The sequence below is a fragment of the Hypomesus nipponensis genome, chromosome 10, assembly GCF_054491055.1.
Source record: "Hypomesus nipponensis isolate SF chromosome 10, ASM5449105v1, whole genome shotgun sequence".
Taxonomy (NCBI): Eukaryota; Metazoa; Chordata; class Actinopteri; order Osmeriformes; family Osmeridae; genus Hypomesus; species Hypomesus nipponensis.
In genome coordinates this window covers 5,299,468-5,327,073 of record NC_140370.1, presented here as the reverse complement: position 1 = coordinate 5,327,073, position 27,606 = coordinate 5,299,468, and the positions used below count along the sequence as shown (strand labels likewise).

Genomic DNA, 27,606 nt, shown 5'->3' with positions numbered 1-27,606 from the left:
GCGTAATGTCTCTCTCATTTACCGTGGTTCCTTCACACCTCTCTGATGCTTTGGCACCGCTGACATTCCATTGAAGACAGACAAACCATAGAGCAATCGTGTGAAGCAACGGAACAGTTTAGGAAACGCAATTAACCGCATGCCTATTTCAAAAGGCTACTTCAAAGTGATCTAAATGGAGTAAACCTATATCTGTTCATCATTGCATTCGTCTTTTGAGCAATTTGACCACTTCATACGTGCGGTGGAATGTGGATTCCATACATATAGCAATTAGATGCCAAACACATAAGTGTATGGAAATTATTGTACTGTTCAATGTTTCAGTCAATAGGCTTGTCATGTTGCCATGTGGGTTATGGGTACTTTCTGACTTATTTGTCTATCTATTCACACTAGGGATTATGTATGGTTACAATCCTTTACAGTAGTTGACATTTCAGTCCAAATATTCATTTTCCGGTAAAATACATTTGATGTGTACCTATATTCATTGGAAATGTGAAACTATCTGAGAAACCATAACAGTAAATTAATCACAACACTTATGGAGATCTGTGCAGTCTTTCTTAAAAACAAAACAAAAACAGCAACAGTTCAGTTCTGAGTGTCAGTCATATATAAAATGCAGACTTTCTACGTTCAGTACACATCACAGGGACATCTTTAATCACTTTTAATCCTGTAACAAACTCTCAAAAGTTGCATCATGGTTATGCATGCTATGCAGTGTTGAAGGCATTGATCGTGCGGTGAAGTCACTCTGTGAGGCCACCTGTTCCCAGACAAGGAGAGCATGTCCTTCAGTACGACCCGCCAGCCAGCCAGCCTCATTCATAAACACCTGCTGAGTGAAATCAGGACAAGTCATCTACCAGATTGTGTGACTGTACAAAGTACACTGATGATGAAGCGGCAAGCTACTATTTCACCCCCGAAGTTTGCTGACTGTTTATTGCCGTCATTACTGCTGACAAAAAAACAACAAAAAAAACAAAACAAAGACTCAAAAAGAAAATTAATTAGCAATGTGCTGACAGCCCTGCAGCCCAACTGAGTTTGTATTGCAGGAAATTGCTTTGTCTTGCTAGATTACACTTGATTTCTAAGCCTTAACAAGCAAAACCACATAAAAAAAATTCTGGGTATCTCTTTTAAAGCTATTGAAATGAAAATGTTTACTTTCATTGGAAAATTCAATGCTGCTATTGAAGAGCGCTGGTTACAAACACTGGTTTGTTGATTTGTGTACAGTTTGAATCAAAACATTTGATAATTTCTTTGATTCAGTCATGGCTTCAATTATCGGAAATAAAAATGAATGATTATCTTCAACAAATGAGTGCCCTCTCAGCAAACAGAAGGGTGATTCAACAATACTGTGCTGTTGATTATTTGCTTGTGATAATTTTTCAAGGACTCTAATCTCTTTCTGACACTGGTTTTGTACAAAACCTTTTGATTGTGATTACTTTAACTATACAAAGTCAGTGTAGAACGTTATCTGGGCTTGTTCAGGTTTCACTGATTCCTACTTCATTTGAACGTCAGCCAGCGTTTGGGGTTCTCAATCAGGATTTTGTCAACCTGGTTCTGGTTGATGCCCCTGGTTAGCATCTTGGGTACGATGTTCTTAAGGATATGGGAGTACCCGTGACCACCATACTTGGTCAAGCGGTTCTTGGTGTGGATGTCGTGCGCAACCACAATCCTGTCCTCATACCCCTCCTTCACTAAGAACGCCAGGCTAAAAAAACACACAAGAGCACACAAATATTCACACCCGCATCCACACAACAAAAACAACAGTGTTAAGAAACTGGTGACGTTTTGTGGTGTCATTTTGATGCTGAAATGAACACAGCCCCTGGTATGTGATCTGATAGACTCACGTCTTGACTCTCTGACTGTCACTGGGCATGTCCACCTCTAGATTGTAGGGGTAGTTCAGCATCTCTGTTCCGAATAGATCATACTCCAAGTAACTGCCCAGTTTGGCAAACTCCAGCAGCTGTCCTTCATCAAATATTGTCCTGTTTATGCAAAAAAACACAAACACACGACACATGGGCACAGCTACACAAATCATTGTCTGGGAAAAAGTGCATTGAAAGCGAGATAGATACAGTACCATCACTATAAAAAATGCAGAAAAACTGCCTTGAACTTAAAACCCTGAACCCCCGAGAGCTCCACATCAATATGCATGAAGACTGAATAAAACGACTTAAATAGAACCACTAAAATACGAATAAATTCTTCTGTCAGATAACCCTGTCAGAAATAGCCTGATTAGGATTCAAGCCCCACACTCACTACCAACCCTCTGGCGCTTTGGCCCACACCCAGTTAGCCCTCACCTATCCAGGTGAGACATGACCGTTTTGCTGATGTCACCTCCGGCCTCCTGGAGGATGCGGACCACCTCGGTGGGGGCGGTGGGGTTCCTCCCAGGGTGGATGATGACAGGGCAGCCCAGCTGCGTCTGAGCATACGCCGTGGCCTGCAGGACCTTGGTCTCGCTCGCTGTGATTGGCCAACTGGTACCGATCTCGCCGATTACTCCGCAGCGGATGTCAGTGCCGTCGGCCCCGTGCAGCACCTCGCTGACGATGACGTCTGTGAGCTGGGGACGGAAGAGGGCCAGGCCTGGTCAGGGGGCGCCTGGGACAAATTTACATGGAGAGTTTTGAACATATATATTTATCCCATCTCATGTCTTTCCTCCATTCCACACCTTCTCCACAGTCATCTTCTTGGTGCTCTCAGAGTGGGTGCAGTCCACATAGTAGCCCGCCCCTCCAATGATGTGGACGCCCGTGTCCTTGGCCAGCCGCCGGAGGGTGGGCAGGTCTCGGTCGATGCCCGTGGTGGTGTTCTCCACGATGGTGCCGCCTCCAGCCTGCCGGTAGGTCAACAGCTCGGCACACACGGCGCTGGTCTCCTGTTGCAGCAGCAGGTTCTCGCGGCTGCTGTATGGGTTTTGCTTCAGCCAGAACATGTTCTTCATCTCCAGGGGGGCTTGGGCCACTGTCTCATCACCTGGCGGTGGAGGGAAGTAGCAGCACTCAAAGGTCATGGTGAGGTGCTCATGGGTCATGGTTCGACCCAACTGGTCTGGATCCACTGGACCCAGAACTGTCTGGACCTTTCCGCTCAGCGCTGACATCCTGTTTGGGTATTTACAGTGGGTTGAGGTGCTATGGAAGAAGTAGGCAATCGAAGAGTTAGTACACTCAAGAAGACAACCAAAGAAAAGAAAATGAATTTGGCACATGGGTTGGTTTATAAGGACGTAAGTAACCTTGCAGTGTAATTTTTTGGGGGTCTTTTACATGAATTGGGGTGGTTGTGAAAACTTGTAAGACGTTGCTAAACTCCAGGCTAGGTAAGTTGACTTTGAACCGAACATAAAGTCACATGATAATTTGTGTCTAAAGTATAATTGGACTGCATTTAATCTCCTACATGTTGTAATAACACTGTGTCTAATTTGAAATAAAATTATACGAGGATCAGCAACACTTTAGCAAACTGCAAATTGGCAAACGCAAAAATGCTTCAAACGGACTGACATTGGGGAGCAGACAGAAAGTGCAATCGAAGAATGTCTGCAGGAGCGTCTACACAATAGTGAGTAGGCTGCATTAAATGATACATTAAGATGTGCAATTACGATACAGATTTTCGTGCAACAATTGCATGGAGTAAGATACGAATCAGCTAACTAATAATGTATCCATACAAGACCTGGGCAAACCTTGCTTCTGCTTCGATGTACTAATTTAAATCCAGTATCAATGCTATAGCTATCTAAATCGGTGCAACAGGTCGCGGGAAGTGACGGAGTGGTATCGCGAGAGTTAGGGTTAGTAGCAGACACACCCACACATTTGTGATACACACAACAAACAACACAAATAGGCCTCTGGAAATGTTCATTAGCAAAGCATGTAAGTATGAACTGACATGGTCAGCTTGGATTCAACCTGAGTTGACGGTGAGACGACGGCCTCAGGTGTGACAAAGCACTAGATGTACCTGCCTCTTTCACAGAGTTATAGTGATTCTACACGTGACTTAAATTGCTTCTCACCGCAGGGTTCTTCATTAGTGACAGACAGGCATGTCGCACTCATCAGTCACCCTGACTGTGCTCTGCTCCAGACAGACATGACCACAGGGGAATCTGATGTAGAGAGATGACTAAGATAGGACCTTGGCTCCACAAGGACTTCTGGAGAGACATCTCCTTCATTAATGTAGAATCTCTGAGAGTTAAAGTGTGTGTGTGTGTGTGTGTGTGTGTGTGTGTGTGTGTGTGTGGTGGTAGTGGTATGTGAGTGTGGAGGGGGTTAGGTTGAACAAATTCATGCATACAATTAATTTCCTTTAATTTAGCCATGTCTAATTTTTTATTGTATGGTTTGGTTTATAAAAAGTGTAACGGAAGGTAGGCCCTGATTTTCAATTGTTGAATAGATAGGTTCCCATTTTAATTTCAACACTCGAGAATCCCTGTATGTAGGCCCTGATTACATTGTTAGTCTCTAGTGCCCTCTTTTGGTGAAAATGCATAACACACAGGGTTTGATAGGTTTGGTCAAAACCCATGAGCAAAATTATAATTTGGAGCATTAGAGTATTGGGTCAATATGTTTATTAGGTAGACATTTTGTAAATGAGTCTTCCACACAAACTACGGCTTCATCCCATTTACCAATCCCTCTATTAGTCTTGCTTTCATGGATGGTAACTGGGGGTTTTCTGATAACAAAGACCCATGTCCCCCTTCTCCCTAGCACATATAATTGGTTTCACACCTTATAAAAACGTAATCAAAAGGCATTGTCATGAAAATTATTAGTACAGCCTTAATGTGACTGAATGGTTGAGAATGTCATAAAACATTATTATTGGAAAAACATGTCAGGATTGAAAAATAATGACAAGATTGCTTGTAAGTTGCTGATTGATCATCATCATATTTCAATCCAATTGCTCACATTTAAGGTGAATTGATAATTATATCAGTAAATATATACATCAATATATATAAGTATATTATGTTAATCCTTTTTGTTATATATCTAGGGTCCTTTTTACACTGTTGAAAGGTAGTTAAAGATATGATAACCCTTTAATGATGCAAGGACCTTTTGGTGTTTGGACTTTTAAACAAGACCAATGAAAAAGGGAACATGCATTGAAGAATTGAGATGTTGAATGTCTCTTGCATATCCAAACATGAGAGCTCCAGGCCCAGCCCCTATGATAGAGACTCAACCTAATTTACAATGCTGTGGTATCATGTCAATCAATGCTGCGCTACTCTCTTTACTAGCACACATAATATCTATGAAGCCTTCTTTAATAGCCCTGGAAGCACCCAAAAATCACACTCCAGTGAGCTAGCAACCAGTACACTACCCACTTTCTTCATATAATCGAGAAATCCACGCTTTCATGTCTGCCAAGACTTTGTCCCTAGCTGCAGCCCTGGTCATTGGGATGTGTGTCATCTCCACTGGCAAAACTAGTCATGCATTCTGCACAGCAATCTGGTAAGGCTTCTGTTCATTTATTTCCTGATCCACTTTCCTTGTAATGTGGTTCTAGACTTTACATCCCACCATTTTGTGTTTCTGAGATGTAGGGGAAAGGATTTGAGAGAATCTTAAGGGATATTTCTGTGTAAATAGCCATGATAATCTTGCCTATTACCTCCTGTAAACTCTAATAATTTAGGCTTTTGGGAGTAACCTGTCCTGATGTTAACTTGGCCTTACTAAGCCAAATCAAGAGCCTGATCAGTATGTGTTAATAACTATTCTTGTTGAATATTAGGAAGACTACTAAGGAAACACAAATGCAATAATCTTTACTTTCCATTTTCTCCTCCCTCTTCTCCACTGTTTCATCTTGTGTCAGCAGCTCCAGACTTTATCTTGGCCAATCACACCTCTATAGGACTTTAGGTGGAGAACATCAAGTTCACCGTGGTAGACATGGTAAATATGGAACTCATAGAGGGATGCCGTGTCACTGTGAGTTCAAACAAACAACATGTCACCACTGAAAAGTGCAAAACATTGGTTATGGTATTGTACAGTCTAACTCGTTTGGATTCTCACATCCACATTTCATAAATTATATGATGAGATCTTAGAAATCATTTGCTTGTCAAACAGGGTTTGTATGCCTCTGACTCCTGGTGTATTAATTAATACAGTACATTTGTACTGGTATTGGCTATTATTATGACAGATTCTACTTGTCCATTCACACAAATGTCTCTTTTGTCTTTTTAAGTTGACAAATGAAATGACAAATGAGAGCCTGCTTCAAAATGGGGGTAGGCGTTGTCATGCGTTCAATTGCAGGAATTTTTATGTAACTAATTTTCATGAAATAAATAATAAAAAGTTTGTCTAAAAATCCTTGCCCCAAATCTGACAGTAGAACATTTTAGATTCATTCAGAGTATACTTATCAGAAACCAAACTCACCATGTCTCTGACAAACCTTCTTCTAGCTTCTGCACTTTTCATTGTTGTGTCCACTTCCTCTCCAACAAAAAGTGTCCATGCATTCTGCAAAGTGACCGTGTAGATGAATTATAGATATATGTTACAAAATAAGATTCCTATCTTAAAAGTAGATTGAGATACTGTCTAAAGTATGTGGTGACACTTGGTTGGCCAGTGGTACTGACTGCTTTTGGCTCTTTGGGGAGCCAGTATGTTGAGGTGAGTTTGGCTGGGAAGCCAGATAAAGGTGTACAGTCTTGCTATGGGTTGTGACAACTGTGATTATGAGGTAAGAAGCTTTCGCTTTCACCGTCTGATGGAAGAACCCTAACCCAAGCAATGTAGTGGCGTATGCATGTCCAGGATACCCTGAACACAGATAAGCTCAGCAAAACCAGTGTGCATATGCTGACTCATTCAGTTAGATTCTACACGCCACTAAGTGTCTTCCCCGTTATCTTGTCTGGACCCCATCAGCCACACCTATCCTCATCCAAGACACCCACACACCCCTAGACACCCTCCAGATTGAGAGTGTCAGCTTTGAAATCCAACCTGCATCCTTGAGGGCCGACTAGGGGGTTGGAAAGTCACATTCAAATAAAAGACTAGGAGGAGGTTCAAAGGTTCAACATTTTGTATTTTGGAATTTCAATTTAATCTGAGTCTTTGGATTGAATCATATTGTTTTGTCTTGAACGGGCTATGTCAATCTTGTCTACCTCGTTTGGCCTTCTTGATAATGGCATCAGCTACTGCAACCTGTTCAACATTGTGCAAGGCAGTGGACTGATCACTTCTCAAGGCTTCACCAGTGAGTGGATGTCTTGTGTTTTATTGGATAAAGGACTGTGAATGACACAATCTGATGTCATATTAATTGCTGACATTTGAAACATTCTCTTAAATGTTGTCATGTCTGTTGTTTCTCTAAAATAAAGTTGAATAAAAAAGGTTAAGATGTCATTTGGTGTTAACTGATAGATTAAATCGGATTTTTGTGTTATAAATTGTTATATATATATATATACAAAAAAAGATACACATTAAAATCTTACTGTATGTGTGACCAGCAGAGGGACAGAGCTTCCTGTAAAGGTCCAGAAAAGAGACATGCGTCTGTGGAATGCCACGTCTGTGGAAACAGCATACATTTAAAATCTGTGTCTTCTAACATAATGGTGGGGTATGGACCAGGCTGTAGTTTTTCACTCTGCATAACTTAACACTGCTCATGTAATCATCATTATTCATCATGACAGCTGTTGTTGTGGCCATCTCTTTGACTAAAAGTTGAATGAATTAACAAACTGCCAACAGATATTAAATTATGAGTTAAATATAATTTTTGTAAAATCCTATTGCCAACATGTGTTTAAACAGATTTTACCCCAGTGCGTAACTACAAACAACCTAAAGGCATTAAATAAAAAAATCAATTTTCTACTCTCTCTGTGTAGAACACTTTGGTCACTGAGCCAAACTGAAGCCACATTCAAGTGAAGTGGAATTTGAGGTTTCAAAAACCAGTTTGTGTTTGCAAGTACAGAAGCATGAAATCAATAATAATGGCGGACTTGGGATCTTTAACCCACAGCTTTTCTTTAAACAAGGGGAGAACTCTAAGTGCAGCATCCATATGACCCTACTTTGTATTTTTAAATGAATTGACAGGTCGATTTGCTCAAGTGCTTTGTATTGTGTCTACCCACAGTATGTCTGTGTTTGACTGCTCAGCTTGGTGCTATATATAGAGGTTGAGGCAGACACAAGGTAGAGTAAACATGTGATTATGTCGTCCCTTCTCTACAATCAGTACAATCGGTATTCCAGTCGCACGTTAGAAGAAAATGGCATTACGCAGTGTTGAAGAAAGTTCTGTCCATCTCCACTAGAACAGTGCAACTATCAGTTTAAGTTCAGAGTCAGTAAGTACACAACCAGCTGATTGTAGGGAGAGTCTCTAACACTTCAATGCATAATGACTAGATTAAACTAAATTATAGTTGCAAATTCACTCTCCAAGGCCTAAAACGAGAAGAGAGGGATTAAAAGGGACAATTCATGTGAGGGTTTATGTGACAGGATGAGTAGGAGGAATGTCAACCATTCTAGTGCCAGTCACCAGGAAGGGTTTTAATCGCCATGAAAGTTTGCACAGACAGAAAGGAATTTGCTTTGGCAGGAAGGTGCATACATTAAACATATAGGAATCTTAAAAATTTAAATATGAGATCTAACTATACTAAAGGTACATAGACTAGCAAAGAAAGAACTAGAATGATCCTGGAATGGTCAATCCTGAAATGTTCTAATGATATGATGTCTCACTGCAACAATTTTGATTGAAAAATGCATCTACCAATATAGTGTAAACAACGATTCAACTGAAGGAGTGCAAATAAAGGGATGCTAAGACGCTGCCCGCTAACCCTTGTCCCTCACTAGGGCTGTAGACCACGGACCACGGTGTAGAGTGATATGGTAGGGTGTCCTTTTACATTTGATGTTCATCTACATCGGACATTTTTGGATGGAGGTTTTGAGATTCTGGCTATTTCCCATGTGTACAGTTCCCATTTCCCCTCTGACTAGGCCTATGTCCAGGGAGAAGATGTCCATCTATATAGGGTTTCTTATCACAAACTTCAACAACTATTGCATTCTCCTGAACTTGATAGAAGTTCACATCATGTACTCTAACCCATTCATGTCTGATATTATTTTTATTTTAAGTAAGATCTGTTTGAACATTGCGGATCATCCTTCCTGAACAGGAAGTGGACTCAACCAGGTGGCGGGCTTCCGAAAGGATCCCGAGAGGGTTCTGTCTTCAATATGAAAAAGCTGCTTGTGAGAAATACTGAGTGAAGGACCTGTCCTGTGATGATGCTCTTGTATATGTGCACTGTGCTTTACATGGCCACTGCAAACGTGACAATGCAATAGGTGGACAGTGCATGTTGTCGTGGATAACAGTTGCCTGATGTCTGGTCAAAAGGTGAAGTCATTAGACTCAATCATGAGTCTTGTGCAAAGCTGAATTAGTTCTGTGACGCTTTCCTCCTCTAATATCTGCTCTCCAGTGAGGCATGTGAAATGGCCCCAGTCTGATTCATCTGCTTGCTGTCACTGTGGATTAGACATGACCAAGAATGCTGCCACACTCTCTTTAAAATTCTATGTGCAATAAAGCTCTTCAACATCACAGCCTTCACTGAGTTTCACATCATGTAGCCAACATGCAGCTCATGTAAAACAGTCGTGGTTTTGCCATGCCGGCCCTTACACACCATTTATGTTAGTGAGAGAGTACCCTAGTCTGGATGTGTTTAACTCTCAATTTTAGGACAGGTTCAAAAGCCTCACGTCTTCAGTATCGACAGCTGTTTAATGGCCTCCCTCCACCTCCATTAATGACACTCCAAATTAGGCTTAATGGCATAACAGCGTGTGTCAAGACAGCAGAGGGGCACTCAGGACCCTGCTGGAGATAACACACAGCTATTTATAAAAGACAGAGGAGAACATTCCCTGAGGTGAGATCTGATAAGGGTATGCCGTTTGACTGAATGGTGAAAGTGGTCATCTCTTAAAGGGGAACCATAGACGGAGATAGTTTGTCTTTTGTGACATAGATTGTAATTTGTATCCACCGTTTGCCAGAATCTTTTTGGATTCCGACAGATCGACCGTGTTGTTGCTCTTATCCTCTCTAATGGACTCAGACTGCAGTGTGGCTGGCAGGACTACATCCAGACATTTTCACTGGGTCATCTCTTTCAAGTTTCAAATGATTGTGTTACCGCAATGGGGGGGCGGGGCTTATAACTGCAGAAAAAAAACGGATCAAAAACAAAGCACTTTAAAATCCACTTTATTGACAGCTTTTTGCCCTCAGTACAATGCAATGCAACGAGATTTAGGTGCTGAGCACAGAGGAATAAATACAGCAATAAATACAGTACTGACTAGCCAGCCCGGCCTTTCTCCCACACCTCCTGCCCCCACCTCACCCTCCCCCCCAAACACACCCACCATTAAGACATGTAGGACGACATGGGGCTCCCACCGTAAATCAGAGAAACATGGATTATGTACTATGCAAAGCACTTGGACATTCAAAGAAACCACACTGACGCTCCTTAGTAATGTACAATATCAGCCCACATGGAGATAGGGTGATTTCCCGGAAGGACGAGGAGGAACAGTTTTGGAAGCAGAGGGGTTTTATATGTTTTATAAAAGGTAGTCTTCTTTGTCTTTATGTTCATCTCCAACACTAGAACACCAGTCACATCACACACACTAGTATCCTTCCTTTCTGAGTTCCATGGTTAAGAGTATTGACTGAAGGAATGAACTGAAGATGATGATTTTTCACCTTGAGTCTTTGAAGACATGGTTCATTAATAAAATTATATTTCAAAGACTTTTTTCACATTGATATGACAGAAGCCAAGACAATTCCTGTGAGGATGAACAGGAGCTTGATCTTTTGGATATGAACAATTTGTTTTTTCTTCCTTTAAATTGACAAGATAAGCTCCTAAACACGGATATGTTGCAGATGTTTGATAAACAGACCATTTCAAATAAATACCACAGAAAAGTGGTATATTCAAATCCCAAAAGGTCAAAAGAGGATAATGAGCATTCACTGGGCCTCTCACAAACGGAATCACCTAACCAACGCCAAGAGGGATGCAACACCACACAACCACACTGTAATTAGAAGTCAGGGTGACCATGGGAAACTGCAAGACAATAAAACATAGTTTTTCTTGGGACTTACTGTACATTGTATACACACTGTATATCTACTGTATTCTCTGTGTCTTCAGGTTTTCAACTGGAGTTTCTGACTTAACAATTTCATTTTAGAAGTTCATTCTTCAGACGCAATGTAAAATGGACGTTGCAGAAGCCTGTCAAAAACGGCAGAACAATAGACCATATAAACCCATGAGCCATTATTTTCGACTTTATACAGATCTGAATCTGTACTGTACGTACACACACCCAAACACACACACAAAACAAGACAGAGAGGGAGAATAAAAGTAATCCGTGATTAAGGCAGTCTCATTAATATTGCAGAGAGGTTTTTGGCCCCTGTTTTTGAGACAGACTGCCAGAACAGTCTTCAGTTTCTCGGCTTCCCACTAATGACAAAGAGCAGACGGGCTGACACACACAGAGATGGCTAACGCAAACATGAAGAGAATGTCATGATGTCAGATCCATGGATTAGAAGAAAAAGAACACCCAGCAAAGAAAAACACCAAGTGGTAATCTTCTTTGGAAGGAAGGGTCATATTTGGTTCGGGTATCAGTCCTCCACACAACTTATTATCTTTACAGGGATTTAAATCCAAATGCACAGTCAAGTGAATTAGGACAGGAAAATAAAGAAGCCTATTTCTAATTTGTTCTCTGTTAGTGCTAGGGCTTGTTAGGGGCGTGCAGGGACGGGCTAGACGGACAAAGGTCCCATACAGCTTAGCTCTTTCTTACCTTAAAGAGTTCACTCACAGACATAGTCAAAGCAGACACAAACAGTATTTGTTAGGACTTAAGAGGGCACAGCATCCACATTGTCTCCAGGGCGGCCAAGTCTGAAGGGACTCACTTCACTTCACTCCAGCTTGCTTGTGACACGGCAACACACACTTCAGCCAGCAAGGCCTCCCTGGTCTGTCCCTCGACAGAGGGCTTTGTTCCATAGTTAGACCAGGCAGGAGATCCGTACGCCCTCCTCGTTGAGTGACGGCCCTCTCAGACCCACTCCTGCATGGACCTCTTGCAGTACAATATGTGTCTCTGGGTGCTCTTCCTTCTGAACTGGAACACAGTGTACAGCAGGACCATCATGCACAGCGCAAGGACGCACGGGATGGCGATGGCCACCGCCTTCTCCGTGCCGCCTGTGCTGTCCAGCTTGATGACGATGTCCACGTCGCCGCTGTCGTAGTGGCGGTCCTCCATGTCCGGGGGGCTCCAGTCCCAGTCGGGGTCGGCCGGCAGGCCGTCGCAGCCCATGAAGTCCCGCAGGATGGACCTGGGGTAGCCTGGCTCCACGCGCAGCCTCTGGTTGTTGAACTTCCAGTACTCCTTCCCCTTGTAGAAGTACGTGAAGCCTGGAGGGAGAGGAGGTAGAGTCGACTCGGCATTACTGTCATGATCACTGTCTAATACCAGGGGAAACATTTCTGGATTTAGTATGGAACTCATTCGAGACTTCAGACTCTTTGAGTTGCACATGTCTATAAGTCACAGCTTTTGACTGTGAGAGGCCATCAAGCCATGGGCCACACTGAAGCCTACTGCAGCAATAGAGATAGATCATGTAGGTACCGTTGGCTTTATCCACAAATGCGCCCTGTGGGGAGTCTGGGATGCCCTTCCACACGGTGATAGGTTTGGGGTAACCAGGGTCCATGGTCCTCATGTCCTCGTTGTACCTCCAGTACCTGCACCAGAGAAGACAGAACCCCACCTGTCAGTGAAGAAGCCCTGCAAGCACACTTCTCACCCCCCCCCGCCCCCCCCCCCCCCGGCGAATACACAAAAGGAATGCAGTCATGTTCTTCCATGAGGAGCAAGGAGAGTCTCTCATCTGTGTTCTGCTCCGGTGAGCTGAACGATGAGCAGCCTCGCGACGGAGCGCTTCGCCCCACCGCCGCAACTCGGCTCCTTGACCCCACGCGATGTGACGTTTCTCGACGGCGAAACATTTGAGTCACACTGGGATGCTCTCGCAACTCAATATCTTTCACAATAGACGTACAGCGCCTCTACCATTGAAGTCACTCCACATTACGGCATGGTATAAATCAAGTCTCCAAGTCAGTTCAACATCAGGAGTTCTGTATTCTTCCTGTCGACTGGTGATGTAGTAGGGGAAGGAGGAGCTATATCTGTCTCCTCCCATTGGCTGACCTGTCTCCTTTGAAGAAGTAGGTCTTGGCCACGTCCTCCCACCACACAGCCGTCTCGATGGTCTGAGTCGGCATGCCGCTGCCAAACAGCGAGATGTCCTGAGGGTAGGTGGGCTGCAGCGTCGTGTCCTTGAACACCCAGAAACGGTTTCCTGACACGCGCGCACGCACACACACAAATAAACAAACACACACACACGGACATACACACACAAAATAAAACCCTCCGTTCGGCTGGTATAATTGGAGAAACATAATTTATGCTGCTCTAATTTGCGGGCACAGTGTTCACCAAGGAGGAGCACTTTATCAAACAACCCGTACTAGCGGTTGTTAGGACAGCTTGCAGTAAAAAACGAACATTTATAAATAAACTGTCGAAATATGTTGTTCATACCTGCGCACTTACAGTAAAGCAGAGAAGTGTTGATGAAATTAACATGTTTGTCTGAAAGAGTAAGAACCTAATACTTGGTGAGGAAGTAGAAATAACTTTCCTCTTTCATACACAGTTCATACACGCCTATTTGACTGAGACTATACAAGTTTAATAAGCAAGTTGTGTTTGATGCAGTTTGATCCTCTCAGCTTTAAACAGAGGGCTGTAGGTGGGGTAGTGTGTACAGTAAGAAGCTCCCTTCTCCCTGTGAATGAATAAAACATGAGTCTCTCTCTGATCCTGCTGGGTGACAGATGTCAGGTTAATCTGCTCGATGGACAGACAGCTGAATTCTCTCCCCAATATCTGACTGTACTGAACACAGAGCAAACTGTCCTGCACAACAAAATGGTTTATTTTTCATCTAAACATGTCCATACTTGGCCCCTTTTGCATACTTAAAAAAAAAAGTATGTTTGCTTGTAAGCAAAGCTGTTCATCCTCTTGTCTGTCTCCGTCTACTCGATCTCTTTCTTACCTTTAAAGAACACAAACTTCCCCTCGCTATTTTCGTAGACGGCATCGATTTTGGACGGCAGGCCTCTCCAGAAATAATTGATCTGCATGGGGTAACCAGGAACCACAGAGTTGTCCCGGACCCTCCAGAACCACTGGTCCTACAAACAACAACACACAGGATAGCCCCTCGTCATCCTCCTCCTGCGAGTGCCTGTGACCTGAATCTGCATTCCTGGAGGAACCTTCGGGTGACGTACCTTGAACACAAACAGCTCCTGCCTCAGGATGGCCAGCGTGTTGAAGCCGCCATCACAGATGTTGGGTTTGGCGTTGGGGTTGGAGGGCTTGGCCCCCTGAGGAGGGCGGTGGGGGCGGACCTGGCGGTCGGGCTTGTGGGGGTTAGAGGGGGGGTGGAAGCGGGGGGGAGGGGCGGTGGGCGGGGGTCTGGTAGGCTGGGGGGCTCTGTCAGGGGGGCCTGGAGAGAGGAGAGGAACATCAGACGTGATGCGTACAGACAAGATACAAAGGCACGGACGTCAGATTGAACGATTACGTAACAAGGACTTTGTCGAAGATTGAATTGACTAAACACAGTGGGTTCCATTCTTTCTTTTTCTCTTTCTCTCGGCTCTTCTTTCTACTTCAATGTGAGTGTGGCCTTCAACATGAATGACGAAAGTCTTTTTTGTGTGTGTGGCCAGTTACGGCATGTCATCATGCATGTGTGGGCTGCGTATCCATGGTTGTGTTGTATTGTGTGTTGACAGTTACCGTATATTTTCTGGATGCCCTGTAAGTCGTCGTGAGGTAGTTTGAAGTTCTCTGTATCCATGTACTGGTAGAAAGGAGCCATGATAGCAGTGGGATCGTTGGAGTGTTCCAAACCCAGGGCGTGGCCAAGCTCATGCACCGCAACCAAGAACAAGTCATTTCCTGTTCAGGTAGACAGAAAGAGAGACGTAGAGAGAGAGAGACGTAGAGAGAGAGAGAGAGAGAGAGAGAGAGAGAGAGAGAGAGAGAGAGAGAGAGAGAGAGAGAGAGAGAGAGAGAGAGAGAGAGAGAGAGAGAGAGAGAGAGAGAGAGAGAGAGAGAGAGAGAGAGAGAGAGAGATAGAGAGAGAGAGAGAGAGAGAGAGAGAGAGAGAGAGAGAGAGAGAGAGAGAGAGAGAGGAGAGACAGATTGAGAGATAAAGAGACAGAGACAAAGAGGATGAGAAATATGTAGGCACACAGGCTACATACAACGTATACACATGACACACATACTGTGCACACACACACACACACACACCAGTGGACACAGACGTTGAATCACAGCCATCCGCTGTACACCATCAAACATCAGCACAGACGTATGTCTCGTTTGATATCCAAGTCACACGGCTAACATTTCCTCTATAGCACCGTGGGTCTATCATTTGGATCAAGTCCTTGTTAACCCTCAGCCCCATGAGGCCCATGGTTCCACTGTGGCTGGGAGACGGGAGGGGCACGTGTGTCCTTGTTCTACGAGGAGCCCCCGCTCACACAAGTTCTATTCATACCACGGCCCCAGGCGTCCCAGCGCTCATCCCCTACACACAACAGATTCATACAGACACAACCTCACACCCATGTCACTGCCAACACACAAACACACGGGGAACCACGGTCAAACAAGCTGGAAAGCATTTGATGGTGTCGTCTTCATTCAGAATGAAACCCACACCATCTCTCATGTGACTGAAGGCGGCCGCAGGGGGTGGCTGCCCTTTAAACCGTGATATCTACTCCTGCCAGGAGCACTCGGTGGAACAACAGCTGACCCTGAGCCAGCAGCTGGAAGGTTACTACACGAACCCGCCCCCCATCTCTGTCTCCATCACTCTAACAAGACTAGCCACCCAGAAGAGGTGCCCTCCTCCCACTAGCCAAAGCATCTCATGACAAGCCCCGGGGGGTAGGCAGAGGCTAGCGTTAGCCCATATGCCAACATGCAACATCCACCATGACAACACGGTGAAAACCCATCGAGGGGCTAGCCTCTGTGGCTTTCACACATGCGGAGACAAGGGCTTTCCAGATTAGCGGCTGGTTCGCATGGGTAGCCGTGGAACCAACAGACGGACGGGAATCCGACCGTCACAATGAGGAAATGACCATTTCGACAGAGTCAAGGGAATGGATAGGGGCTAGAGGAAAGCGACAATAAACAAACAAACAAACAAACAGGCTAGCGCTGGCGAGGCCGCCTATTACCCCCTCTCATGGTGACATGTGTAAGTGGCTCTTGTGTGCATTAGGCGCGCCGGCTGTGCTGGTGTGTGCAGCCTGACGGCACACTGACAGGCTGTGGCGTCCCGCTAGCAGGGTAATTAAAGTAAAGTGCCTGTAGACGGAGAGCTGAGAGAGAGATCTGATTACCCTCTCCCAGGCCCCAGATCTACACAGCCTCCATCCAGACAACAGACCAGCCCTACTGACAACACAATGGAGATGTCTACACACAGTAGAGGGGAGGATGCTGGGCGGAGGGCCCTGGAGACCAGCAGCTATGGTCAACTAGCACCTATGGTCAACTAGCACACAACCCTGGTCGGCTGGAACTCTGCTGGCGTGACGGAACATGGAATTAAGCCGATGCTGTATTGCGGTGCATCTCGGAGAAATGGCTCGCAAGGTGAATTGGCCTCTTTCCTTCCCTGTTTTTCTTTCACTTCCTTCATATCTTTCCCTCATTCGATTTCTCTGATTCTCTATCTTCTCTTAACATCTCTCTTTTCCTTGCCTATCTTCTTCTCCTTTTCTCTCTCTCTCTCTCTGGTCGTCTCTGTGTCTCTCACCGTCGTGGTTGGGGTTGCCCAGGGTCCAGGGCTCGTCTGAATCAAAGTGTGTGTCCCCTCCTATGCCAGGACCTGGAAAGTAGGCGTGAGCCAGGAAGCCCCCCTCCCCATCGAACGGGGAGCTGTCTCCGTGGAAACCCGAGGCGAAGATGATGGTGATGTCCACGTCACGTCTGCCACTCTCCAGGGCACTGTACGGGACGGCCTCGAAACGCAGCGGAGTCACACCCTGCCACACGTCAAAGGCACGCCGTATGGCATCGTGGGTCTCCCGGGAACCCACCTTGGGCGTGACGTTCTTGATGCTGCAAAGACGGGAGGGAATGACATGAGAGTGTGTGGAGGAGTCGGAACGTTAGAGAGCCACATCCTGATGCAAGAGTCCATCATAAGAACTTACTTTTTCCCATATGGGACAATCCACATCTAAAATACAGTAGAGTAGAAAGCGAACGGTAATTAAAAGATAGCTTGTACCTCTATTCTACAAAACCTGAAAGTCTCTCTCTCTCCACCTCATTAATACTAGACATTCTCCCAAAAATGGGGGATACACAAAAAAAGTTGGACTTGTAAACTATTCTGAGCCTGGCAGCGTTTGGCTGAACTTTTAACACAGCCGTTGTTATCAGTCTTCGGCAGACACGGAGGAATAGGAAATCTCGCTCTCCTCCCTGTCGCTCTACCCCTCTCTTGCTCGCTCTCCCTTTCTCTCCGCTCATTTTCATGGAGAGTGCAGTCAGCAGCAGCAGAGACCCAGCACTGATTGACATTCCATTAGGAGTGGTGGCTCATCAATTCAAATTCAGGGAAGGAAGGAAGGATTTGAATAAATTGCCGGTGTTATCGCCTGTTACTGCCGTAACCTGTCAATTTCCCAAACTGTGCTGAGGACCCCTTATGCTCCCCCCCCCCTCAGACCCTGTTGAGAAAGCAACTTAATCAAACGTGAGAGAGGAGGAACACTTGGAATCTTTCCACAAAGATTATGGAAGGTTTTCAGACAGGATTTTGCCTTCTGTGTAAATGAGTACATTAGGAAAGCTGTCTCCGTACCCACGGAAACACACTGACTGCGCCTCCCTCTCGTCTATTTCCACATCAGAATGAAATGTTAGTATGAGTGTGTGCCGGTCTGTACAGTACGCCTGTGTGTAGCTGTGCTGTCGCCATGGCAACCCCCCGGCCAAGCTATGAGGAACGGGTAATTAATAGAAACACTGACAAACACAGAGCCTCGTAATAACCGTGGTTGAGCGGACATGTCGCCATGACAACCGTCCACGTCTCTCACCTGTAGGTGATGTGCGTGCGCTGCCACTTCTGTCCCGTCAGCGCGTACCTCCGCTTCCGTGACCTCGAAACACCCTGAAGTTTGTCTGGAACTCCGCACCGCGGCTTTCGCATCCAACTGCAAGATGGAGAGGAGGAGGAGGAGGAGGAAGAGGAGGAGGAAGACAGTGACAGCTGCCGATTAGATATTCGGCTCAAGGATATTGTGGCACAAATGCATCGTCGTGGGTTGGGTTGCCAAAACGCCACGTCATCACAAGAAGCACTCGGTAGAAACATGTAACCTCCACCCAGAACCTACGTGGAACAGTAGCTTCCTAAACGACAACACAAGAGATTCGACTCCCACTAAATGGCAGAAACATACAAAACATTCTAGTTTTCTCCATTCTGTAGGAGTCAAATCTGAGTATTGACTGGGCTATGGGTGGAATCTGGTAAGATTTTCACCAATTCACCAATACTCATTTCGTACACACATGAAATACACACATACATACAGTGGAACACACAGAGAGAAGTCTCACCTTAGAGTGATATCACTACATCATTTTGCAGAAAGGAAAAAAAATGAAAAGTGTTAAGACAGGTGTGGTGTCGTGTTAAGTGTAAAGATTAAGGAGTCATTTGTTGTGCAAGTTTGGGGACATGAGTAGGGTTGAATAATTCATGAACAGACAGTTTCCTAGGTGATAATAACACATGCTATGTCTATACTTAGTGTTCATTCAGTGCCATTCTGTTCCTCGAGTTCAGCTCATTTGAATGAATGAGCTCAAGCAATACATGCATGTCCTTTGGAGCAGTGGTTCTCAATACTGGTCCTCGGGACCCCCTGCCCTGCATGTTTTAGACGTTTCCCTCCTCAAACACACCTGATTCAAATTAATGGGTCGTTATCAGGCCCATTTATTTGAATCAGGTGTGTTGAAGCAGGGAAATATCTAAAACATGCAGGGCAGGGGGTCCCGAGGACCAGGATTGAGAACCACTGCTTTTGAGGACGGTGCCCTGGTAAGGTGTGTGTGTGTACTCACTCCTTGGTCTGCTCATCCAGTGTCCCTGTGACATTGAGGCCGTATATGCGCTGCATGGCTGCTATAGCCTCGTGCATGGTCTTGGCTGAGCGCAGGACAGACATTCTGGGGTCTGTATGAGGCAGGTAGCCATACCTTTGTAGCCATCCCTACAGGGGACAAGGACAAACAAACCCTGTTCTACTGACTGTACTGGAGAAGGTGGCCAGTTATCTAATAAACGTTGTACTCTTGTAAACTTGACAACACGTCAGATTGTTGAATTTCTTTGCCCTGTGAGAGGGACACATAGTTGTGAGGTGCAAAATACAGAACATTTCTCCTGCATTTACAAGATGCATATAACAAAACAAGTCATAAGGAAGAGATTGCCAAAAAAGGAAGAACTATTTATTTCACATGGTCATGAAGTGAGATTCTTATTCATTGTCTTCTGTTCAGCGGTAAATCTGTCTATTTTAACCCTAACCCACCAGTACCTCTAGGTTGCACCGAACGACTGCTGCGTGCTGCCCGCTACCTACAGTCTTGATGAAACTGTAGAGTTCTGAGAACAGTGAAGAGATTGAGTGTCGTCCAGGGGTCACTGTCAGACACAATCCCAACGACAAAGTCCACGAGGCGGCCGCGCTTTCCACAGCTGTCCACTAGCCAACCAGCTGCCTCCATCATTACACAGCCTAGGAGATGCTCCGGCTAATCCCAGTATTCCTCCCTCCCTCGATCCCTCTATCCCTCTCCACATATCTCTCAACTGCGCTAAAACCTCTTGTTTATCTTTTTTTCCTTTTCCTGTGTGTGCGCTTCCTGTTTTTGTGCTGTGTACTATCTGTAGATTTTTTTAAGGGGGCTTCATTTGCTACAATTTGTAGTGAGACGAGTCAGCCTACATGTGTCCAAAGGACAATGTTTTAATGTCACTGTTTCTCATCTGAGAATTTGAGACAAATAAAAAATAAATAAATAAAGAAAATGGTAGTGCAATATTCTAAAAATCATTAATATTACACCCATTTAGTGCAACCAATTAGGCGAGACAACCGTGCGGTGGTCCATAAAAACACATGGCGTACAGTCTAAATGTTACATTATGATTGAGATCCAGCATTTGTTCAGTGGAAGCTAAATACAACTGTATTGAGGTGCGGGGGTTGAATGTTTTTCAAATGGTTCATTCATACGCTGATACGTGGGCTCGCATCGATATTTTGCTTGGGAAATGTCATAAATAGAACGTAAAATATAACAATTCAATGTCCAAACGCAAGCCTCATATATGTATTTGACCAGACACTCAAGATTAAAGGCGTATATTGTCAGATCAGAGGATGTCTCCGGTAAATAATGTTTTTCACGCACAAGCACATGAGCTGAGGAAGGCTACACGGTCATTTAACGATAAGCAGCGAAGGCCATCTATCTTACCTCCACGCTGAACGGGTGATGCTCCTCTCCGGATACAGCACATACAATCCAGAGCAAAAAATGCAAGCAGAACGCTGCTGCGTAAAAACAATCTGATGTTTTTCTTTTAGAATAGGGTACTAAGGTCATAATGACCCGTTTTTCCTAAGCGTTGTGTAGAAAAACCGCTCGACTGATTTGGCTGTCTCCTGTGTCAAACGAAAACCATCAGGCGATATTTAAAGGCAAATTCGGAGAAGCACAGAGGACGCGGATCTGTGAAAATAGAAAAAGACAGATGGCTTGCATTTCGGTAATCAAGCAGTAATAATGTTGCATGTTAGATCCGCCACCCTCGCCATTCTTATTTACATCGGGGGCTACATTTATCTAGCGACATAGATATAGCCAAGTGCAGTAGCAAGCATCCCCAGAGTCGACGCCTGCGCTTTGATTCCTTGCAGAGCGCAATGCTCCCCTGTCAGCGTCATGTAATGTGCACTAGCATAAAATATTTTGTAGTGTAAGAATCGAAACAGCCTGCAGTAGGGGCAGATTTTCTCCATCCCCCTTTGCAATCATAACTCTGTTTTCATGATTATGAAAACATTTGGCTTTTAAACAGCGTAGATGTATTGAAACCGCGTGCTTAAAGTGGTTATAGGTCTAATCATGAATCTTTTGTTGTCTCTCTTACTATATGAAATTCGACCACTCATGTATAATGCTTATGAATGTTTATAATGCCACAAACAGGAACTGGTTCGGCTCAATGTGAAATTATAAAGGATGAAATGGTTCATCAAAACTCTCAATTATAAATAATGTGCCATGGCAAAATGCCACGCAATCCTACGTATACATTTATGCAATCATACATAGGCTTATCTGTTTGACGCCTTCGCGGGTTAGAAATAGCCGAGTAGCCTAGAGCAGATGGGCGTACTGCATGAACACGGACTATTTTGATGAGCGACCGTCATGATCTGCAATTGCCACAAGGTGGCAATGTTACAACGGGTAAACTTGTTTGGTAATGGTGTACGTTTGTTTGGGCGATTGAGAAGGAACCTTGCAAACTAGGCCTGTTACACGCTCAAGGTCATCATTTTCACACAATGGCATAGGGAAAGGTGTTAGCTGAATTATTCGATGAAAAACAATTAAATAATGTAGCAACTATATAGATCAGTTTAAAAACGAACATAAATTGGAATTACTTGAGAACACAGGATGCACAATGTAGGGCTATGGGAAGTTATTTTTACGAAACGCACACAGCCATGCTGTGGTTTCACATTGATGGTTTACTCATAGAGACTGGGATGGTCAGACTGTACATAATGTTCCTTAGATTGACACAGGATAGAACTGGTGTGCTTGTGGAAGGGAATCCTATTGGATTAGAGGAGGTTCATTCATTGACTGGGGTGTTTACTGTGTAACCCAGTGGGCTGCTATGGAGACAGCATGCTCTAGCAAGTGGGTATTGACTTGGGGAAATTGGAAACATGTTAAATATAATATGAACAAGGTTGGTTTCCCTTTTTCACATCAAAGTGTGTGTGGACTATGTGAAGTGAGTTTGAGAGAGGGAGAGAGACAGAGAGACAGAGATAGAGGCATAAATATGTGCCATCATTTAGATGAAAGATAAACTGATCTTGAAAAATGTGTAAATGGTTAAAGCCACTGTGAAATAATAAATACATACGGTATCAGTATATAAATATATCTATGATATACATGTATTATATATATATAGAAATAAGTTAATTTGGACTCAAATATTGTTTTTTGCCGTGTGATCTTTGCCTTGAGGAGTTTTGCCTTGAGGGGGCCAGATGCTCAAATCCTAGGTAATTTTAGTAGCTCCTCTAATTAACTCGAATTAATTGGCTTTCAATGGTTTATTCTTTGTGCATGAGAACTTCCAAAGGTTACAGGGAAAAGGGCCTTTCACAATGCTCAGACTCAAATGTTATCCCAACAACCAAAGATGTGGACAAGACTTCTTCCTGAAACCGCATATCTGCACATTTACACTTGTGAAATGTCATAAATAGAACACAAGCAAACGTGACAATAACATAACAATCTAAGGGAACAACCAGAGCAGGAACGCCCACTTCAAAAGCTGTCACCCATAACCACACAACACCGGGGGGGGAACAATCTAACAGATGTTGTGCCTCAAATGGACACTGAATCCTGCTTGATACCATATGGTGTTACCTTCCCCCTACTTGTGGTTCCTGTCTCCCCTTAACACAAGACACTCCTCTCCCAGTCTCAGGGATGGTGTTTTACTCCTGTGTTTTCCAAAGCATGTTTCACTGTTTGTTTATGAGAGCGTGGTGCTGCTGGTCCAGCTGGAAGCTGTCATGCAGATCAGAGCAGGGCCTTGAGGGTGACATGGCACCTCCCTCACTGCAGGGTCACTCCCCCACTCTGCATCAGTGAACCACTTAATTGCTTTGACTCCATGTCAGATCGTTGTTTATGGCTATTCAGTTCCATTTCCATGACGGGCATGAATATTCTCAGTTTCAAAAGATCATTTCCTTTGTAATGAGAATGAGAAAATGTACAAAACACACACATCTTCAGCCATGTGAAGATTACGCTTCAAGCTTGCAGTGTCGGAGTTGATTAATTCTCATTTATTTTCTGCAGGTTTAATGTCAACTGGATGGAACATTTTTTATATTGCCAGTAAAGATTTTCTCGAACAGTTGAAAAATCGTACTCACGCGTGTAGCATTCATAGCCACATGCTTCAAAACATCGTTTTATGACAATGTAATCATTTAGAAGATACTTTTAGTCAAAGAACATACATAATAGGGGGGATTTGAACCTATGATCTTGGGATCTGGATTCACATACTCTCTACTCTCCTTATGAAAGCTATGATCTTTCACACATTTTTGTCTGGTGAAAAAGGGTGCTCTCTGGTTTCTGTATATTCAAGTGCTGTGCATGAATATATCACCTTACAATGGACAGGCTAGACAGTTGATGAGTGAATTGATGAGTGAGATGTGGGACGTGTCTGTTCACTATCAGTCAGCCATTGTTCTTCCTTTCATAGCAGTTCCCCAGTCATCTGGTCCTTTGCGTGTGTTTGTTTAGAGTTTCTGCCTGGCTGACAAACTGTCAGGCCCTGGGTGGGTCAAGACAAACAGCCAGTGAGGAGCTAGGGAGGGTGCAGTGTGCAGTCAGTGGGGGAATTGCTCTGTTGTGGAGCAAGGATTTGTCAGGTTAGCAAGCACATCCTGTCACAACATGGACACATCAGTATGTTGACACATAAACGTCTATTACACTGGAAATGTTCCCTTTTCTTGACTAGAGTACATGTTAAAGGTAGGTGTAGCATGTGGTTTTGTGGCCTTTTTTGTCTGACATCCTTTTGGTGAATAGAGTTATGATTATGAAGTAGATCTTAAGACACTTTCAAGACTGACTAATGTCTTAGTTTTTGCAAAACGGTTGAACCTGAGAACTGCAGGCAACTATCCATCCTGTGGAATTACTTATGTCAAACCTTAACTTGTCTTACCCACACATATTTTCCACTTTCTTATCTTAATGACAAAGACTCAGGACTTTTTTCATTTTCCCAAGACTGGCTGACAAACTTAACTGAGAGACAGTTGCAACACATCCACAGAGTGCCTAAAATAGCATGGTGCTTTTGTGCCTATATGAAATGTTAGCCTTACATCAGCCAGAAGACTACAATCATTTCTCTGAGAGGAGAATGAGAATTGACATAGCTTCAACAAATTCGATATTCTCTTCCTCTCACGACCAACGAAAATGTGTGGAACCATCAGGCTCCAGTAATAAGATCAAGGCTGATGTGACAAATGTTTTCTACCACTGTGGTCCCCATTGAGTCTGCTCTATGTTCAACAACAGAACATATTCTGTCTTCATGTCCATACAGAATGCTATACTGATCATGCAACTGTGGACTTCGAATAAATCATCAAACAATATTTCAAAAAGTCTGTCTCAACAAGACCAACAAATGAAGCAATTCATCCAAACTTTCCCAACTCAATGAGAAATTCATTGGATGTTATTTAGCACGAACAATTCACAATACGATGAATGATGAATGATGAAAAACAATGCAATAAAGGATTTGCAACATTACTCGTGCTACCTGAATATGTAGCACTGGGTTTGTACCTGAAAGCCAACATCAAAATTACACCACTCTTCCTGCTGATGACGTCAGAATAGCCAATAGTCTCCACTGCCTTGCTCAAACGCCTAGTACTGGTGAGATTCTTTACGGAGAAGGAGGAGCTGTCACACTACAGTCCCAAGAAAAGAAAAGTCCCATAGAAGAAGCATAAGCAATTTAAATTTTACATTAGTGGACTATTTGTGCAGGGTTAGAATGGAATGACACAGGCAATTTATCCGTCGATGAAGAATGAACCGTTTACAATTTACAATGGCAAGACTGTTCCAAATCTGGATCACTTTCACCTCTCTTACTTTGGTTTCGTGTGCGCTGCCGGAAAAGAAAGGTAAGACAAGGAACTAAAGTATACTTCTTGACATTGTCTTATATACCAAACATTACTCTAGTATTATACTTGCTTTCACACACTATTTACTGAAGTTTAAACACTTTCTAAAAAAAACTTGGCAGCGTGGGAAACGACTCGACAAGAGTTTGTGCGTCCTTATCGCTGCCTGACACTTTTTATTTGGAGACAAAATTAGTTATTATTTTCACACTTTTTCAGTCTGGTGGATTTTAATAATCATACTAAGGATTTCCAAAGACAAGAAAGTGTACAACCCAATTACGCATCCCATGGTAATGACGAACGTTCACACCAGTTACGGGTACCGCACAACTGTGATGATGCCTGAGAGGGAGCGAAAAGTGTTGCAACTGCCTAAACACTGAGTTTTACTTACATAAAAAAGAATCAATGGGATGGGCTTGATATGTCTAAACGGGAAGTTGTATAGGTATTCTCGACTTCATGCTCAAGTCTCTCTCTCTCTCTCTCTCTCTCTCTCTCTCTCTCTCTCTCTCTCTCTCTCTCACACCTTTCTCTCACACAGAGATACAGATTCCTCAGTGAGGTATACTTTTTATTCAATGACCAACTTTTTGCACTTTGGACCTCACAGTGCTCGACATTTAATGAATATCTCAAATATCATACTCTGTATGATACAAGAATGAAGATGGACAGATGCAATTCCTAAGCAAAGGTTATATTTTGAGTTAGATAATGAAAATAGAACAGGACAGTGTTCTCATTTGATGGCCTTGTACCAGAGGTCAGGTAAATAAAAAAGTATTATGATTCAAACTCCAGGAACAGGGAGCTGTTTAGGCAGACATTTTTAAGTAGTAACTTAAGAAACTATAAAGAGTATATCCCATTGAACCTTTGATCAAAATGAGATTATATCTGAAATAAAGGATATGCTCTTCCTTCATTCCATACTAATCTCGAAAAGAGGCAGGTGTCAGACGAGATTCTGCCAAAGCCTTCAGGAGTTGTAATGCCCCTGTTCAGCCATCAACATTCATACCTCCTCCCTCTCTGTTCACCTCAAGCCGATACAAATCCAAGCTTTCCAGCCCAAGGTCCCACAGGTCCTACAGAGTTAACAAGTGTATCTTTCATGTGTCCACGCTGTTCTAGCAAGTTCTTCTCCCAGCCGGTGCTCACCGAATCATAACAAGTCAGTAGTGTTTGTGAGCCAAAAGACAGATTTACTAAATATTTTTCGACAGCTAAACAAACCGGACATGTTGGGCCCCTGCAGTAAAAGCAGGGAAATGGCCCTGAATTAGGCTTTGGGAGAGTCAAAGAAACTGGACAAAGTGCAAGAAACCTCAATATCATTTTAAATACTCTAAACACTGATTAACACCTTAATGCTTAGAGGCCATAAGGATTCCCGTGACGACAAGGGAAACACCACAGGACCAGATAGATGCCTCGATGATAGATTTTGCAAATAATATATTGACTGACAGTTTCCTAAATGCCCAGTGAGAGGTGAGCGTGTTTAAAGTCATACCCTTTGATCAATTAGAAAATGGTAATAACCAGAACAATATCTGATATTTTGTCATTTCCTTGTGTTTGACGTCACATGTAACACCTGAGTGAATGGTAAGTTAGGAAGGTTTGTCACAGTATGTCAATAAGATAGCGCCATGCCATTAACACTAATGTATTCAGGACACTGAATACTGATCCTGACACTGACGCAGGTATTTCTCAGAAGTATTGCTTGTAATTGAATAGAGATCGGAGATTGGAGATTGGGATATTAGCAAACAACCTCTGTAAATCCCGTATCAGTTACCGAAGAAACAGAAAGTCCTCATTCAGTGTGCTCTGGGGACCTAAATGCGTTTAGTAGATGCTATCGTGCATGGAGAAGACATCAAGGCCATGGGGCCCCTCTCGCAGTTGAAGTGATGTGATAATGCACTTAGCAGCAATCACCCTTCTCCCACAGGAAGCTGGCCCCGTCAGTTCTTTGGTGGTACGAGTCAGGTAGAAGCGCTGTTCGGCAACTGTTTTCCTGTGCGTTGGCGCCATCTGTGATTAACTGTCAACCGCTGAGAGGATGCTAATAAGACCCATCATTTCCTCCGTCAGTCATACGGAACTAATAC

General features: G+C 43.8%; 3 protein-coding genes across 7 annotated transcripts in view; 1 reads left to right on the top strand and 2 right to left on the bottom strand.

Annotated features, from left to right (window-relative positions):
• Positions 1–661: 661 nt before the first annotated feature.
• Positions 662–3,841, bottom strand: pter (phosphotriesterase related). 4 transcript variants are annotated; one of them, XM_084707604.1, is made up of 5 exons: positions 3,761–3,841; positions 2,738–3,200; positions 2,361–2,626; positions 1,893–2,033; positions 662–1,747 (listed from the first exon to the last, which is right to left on the bottom strand). In XM_084707604.1, exons 2-5 carry the CDS (start codon positions 3,167–3,169, stop codon positions 1,537–1,539), a joined length of 1,050 nt encoding a protein of 349 aa, XP_084563730.1. In that variant the 5' UTR covers positions 3,170–3,200; positions 3,761–3,841; the 3' UTR covers positions 662–1,536. The 4 variants fall into 4 exon arrangements, with proteins under 4 accessions (XP_084563730.1, XP_084563729.1, XP_084563728.1 ...); XM_084707603.1 differs by having other exon boundaries at positions 3,751–3,837; XM_084707602.1 differs by lacking the exon at positions 3,761–3,841 and having other exon boundaries at positions 662–847; positions 1,536–1,747; positions 2,738–3,731.
• A 6,550-nt stretch (positions 3,842–10,391) lies between these two features.
• On the bottom strand, positions 10,392–21,297 carry mmp16b (matrix metallopeptidase 16b (membrane-inserted)). Of its 2 annotated transcripts, XM_084706815.1 has the most exons (11): positions 20,946–21,297; positions 19,521–19,669; positions 19,011–19,025; positions 18,485–18,601; positions 17,191–17,495; positions 15,141–15,302; positions 14,627–14,844; positions 14,389–14,527; positions 13,473–13,623; positions 12,888–13,003; positions 10,392–12,670 (listed from the first exon to the last, which is right to left on the bottom strand). In XM_084706815.1, the coding sequence occupies exons 1-11, from the start codon at positions 21,072–21,074 to the stop codon at positions 12,309–12,311; spliced, it is 1,863 nt and encodes a 620-aa protein (XP_084562941.1). In that variant the 5' UTR covers positions 21,075–21,297; the 3' UTR covers positions 10,392–12,308. The 2 variants fall into 2 exon arrangements, with proteins under 2 accessions (XP_084562941.1, XP_084562940.1); XM_084706814.1 differs by lacking the exon at positions 19,011–19,025.
• Positions 21,298–25,229: 3,932 nt separating this feature from the next.
• Positions 25,230–27,606, top strand: part of egfra (epidermal growth factor receptor a (erythroblastic leukemia viral (v-erb-b) oncogene homolog, avian)) — a 28,875-nt gene continuing 26,498 nt past the window's right edge. Inside the window, exon 1 of the mRNA XM_084707080.1 lies at positions 25,230–25,474. Within this exon, the coding sequence (XP_084563206.1) occupies positions 25,378–25,474 (97 nt within the window). The 5' untranslated portion in view covers positions 25,230–25,377. The remainder of the gene's footprint in view (positions 25,475–27,606) is intronic.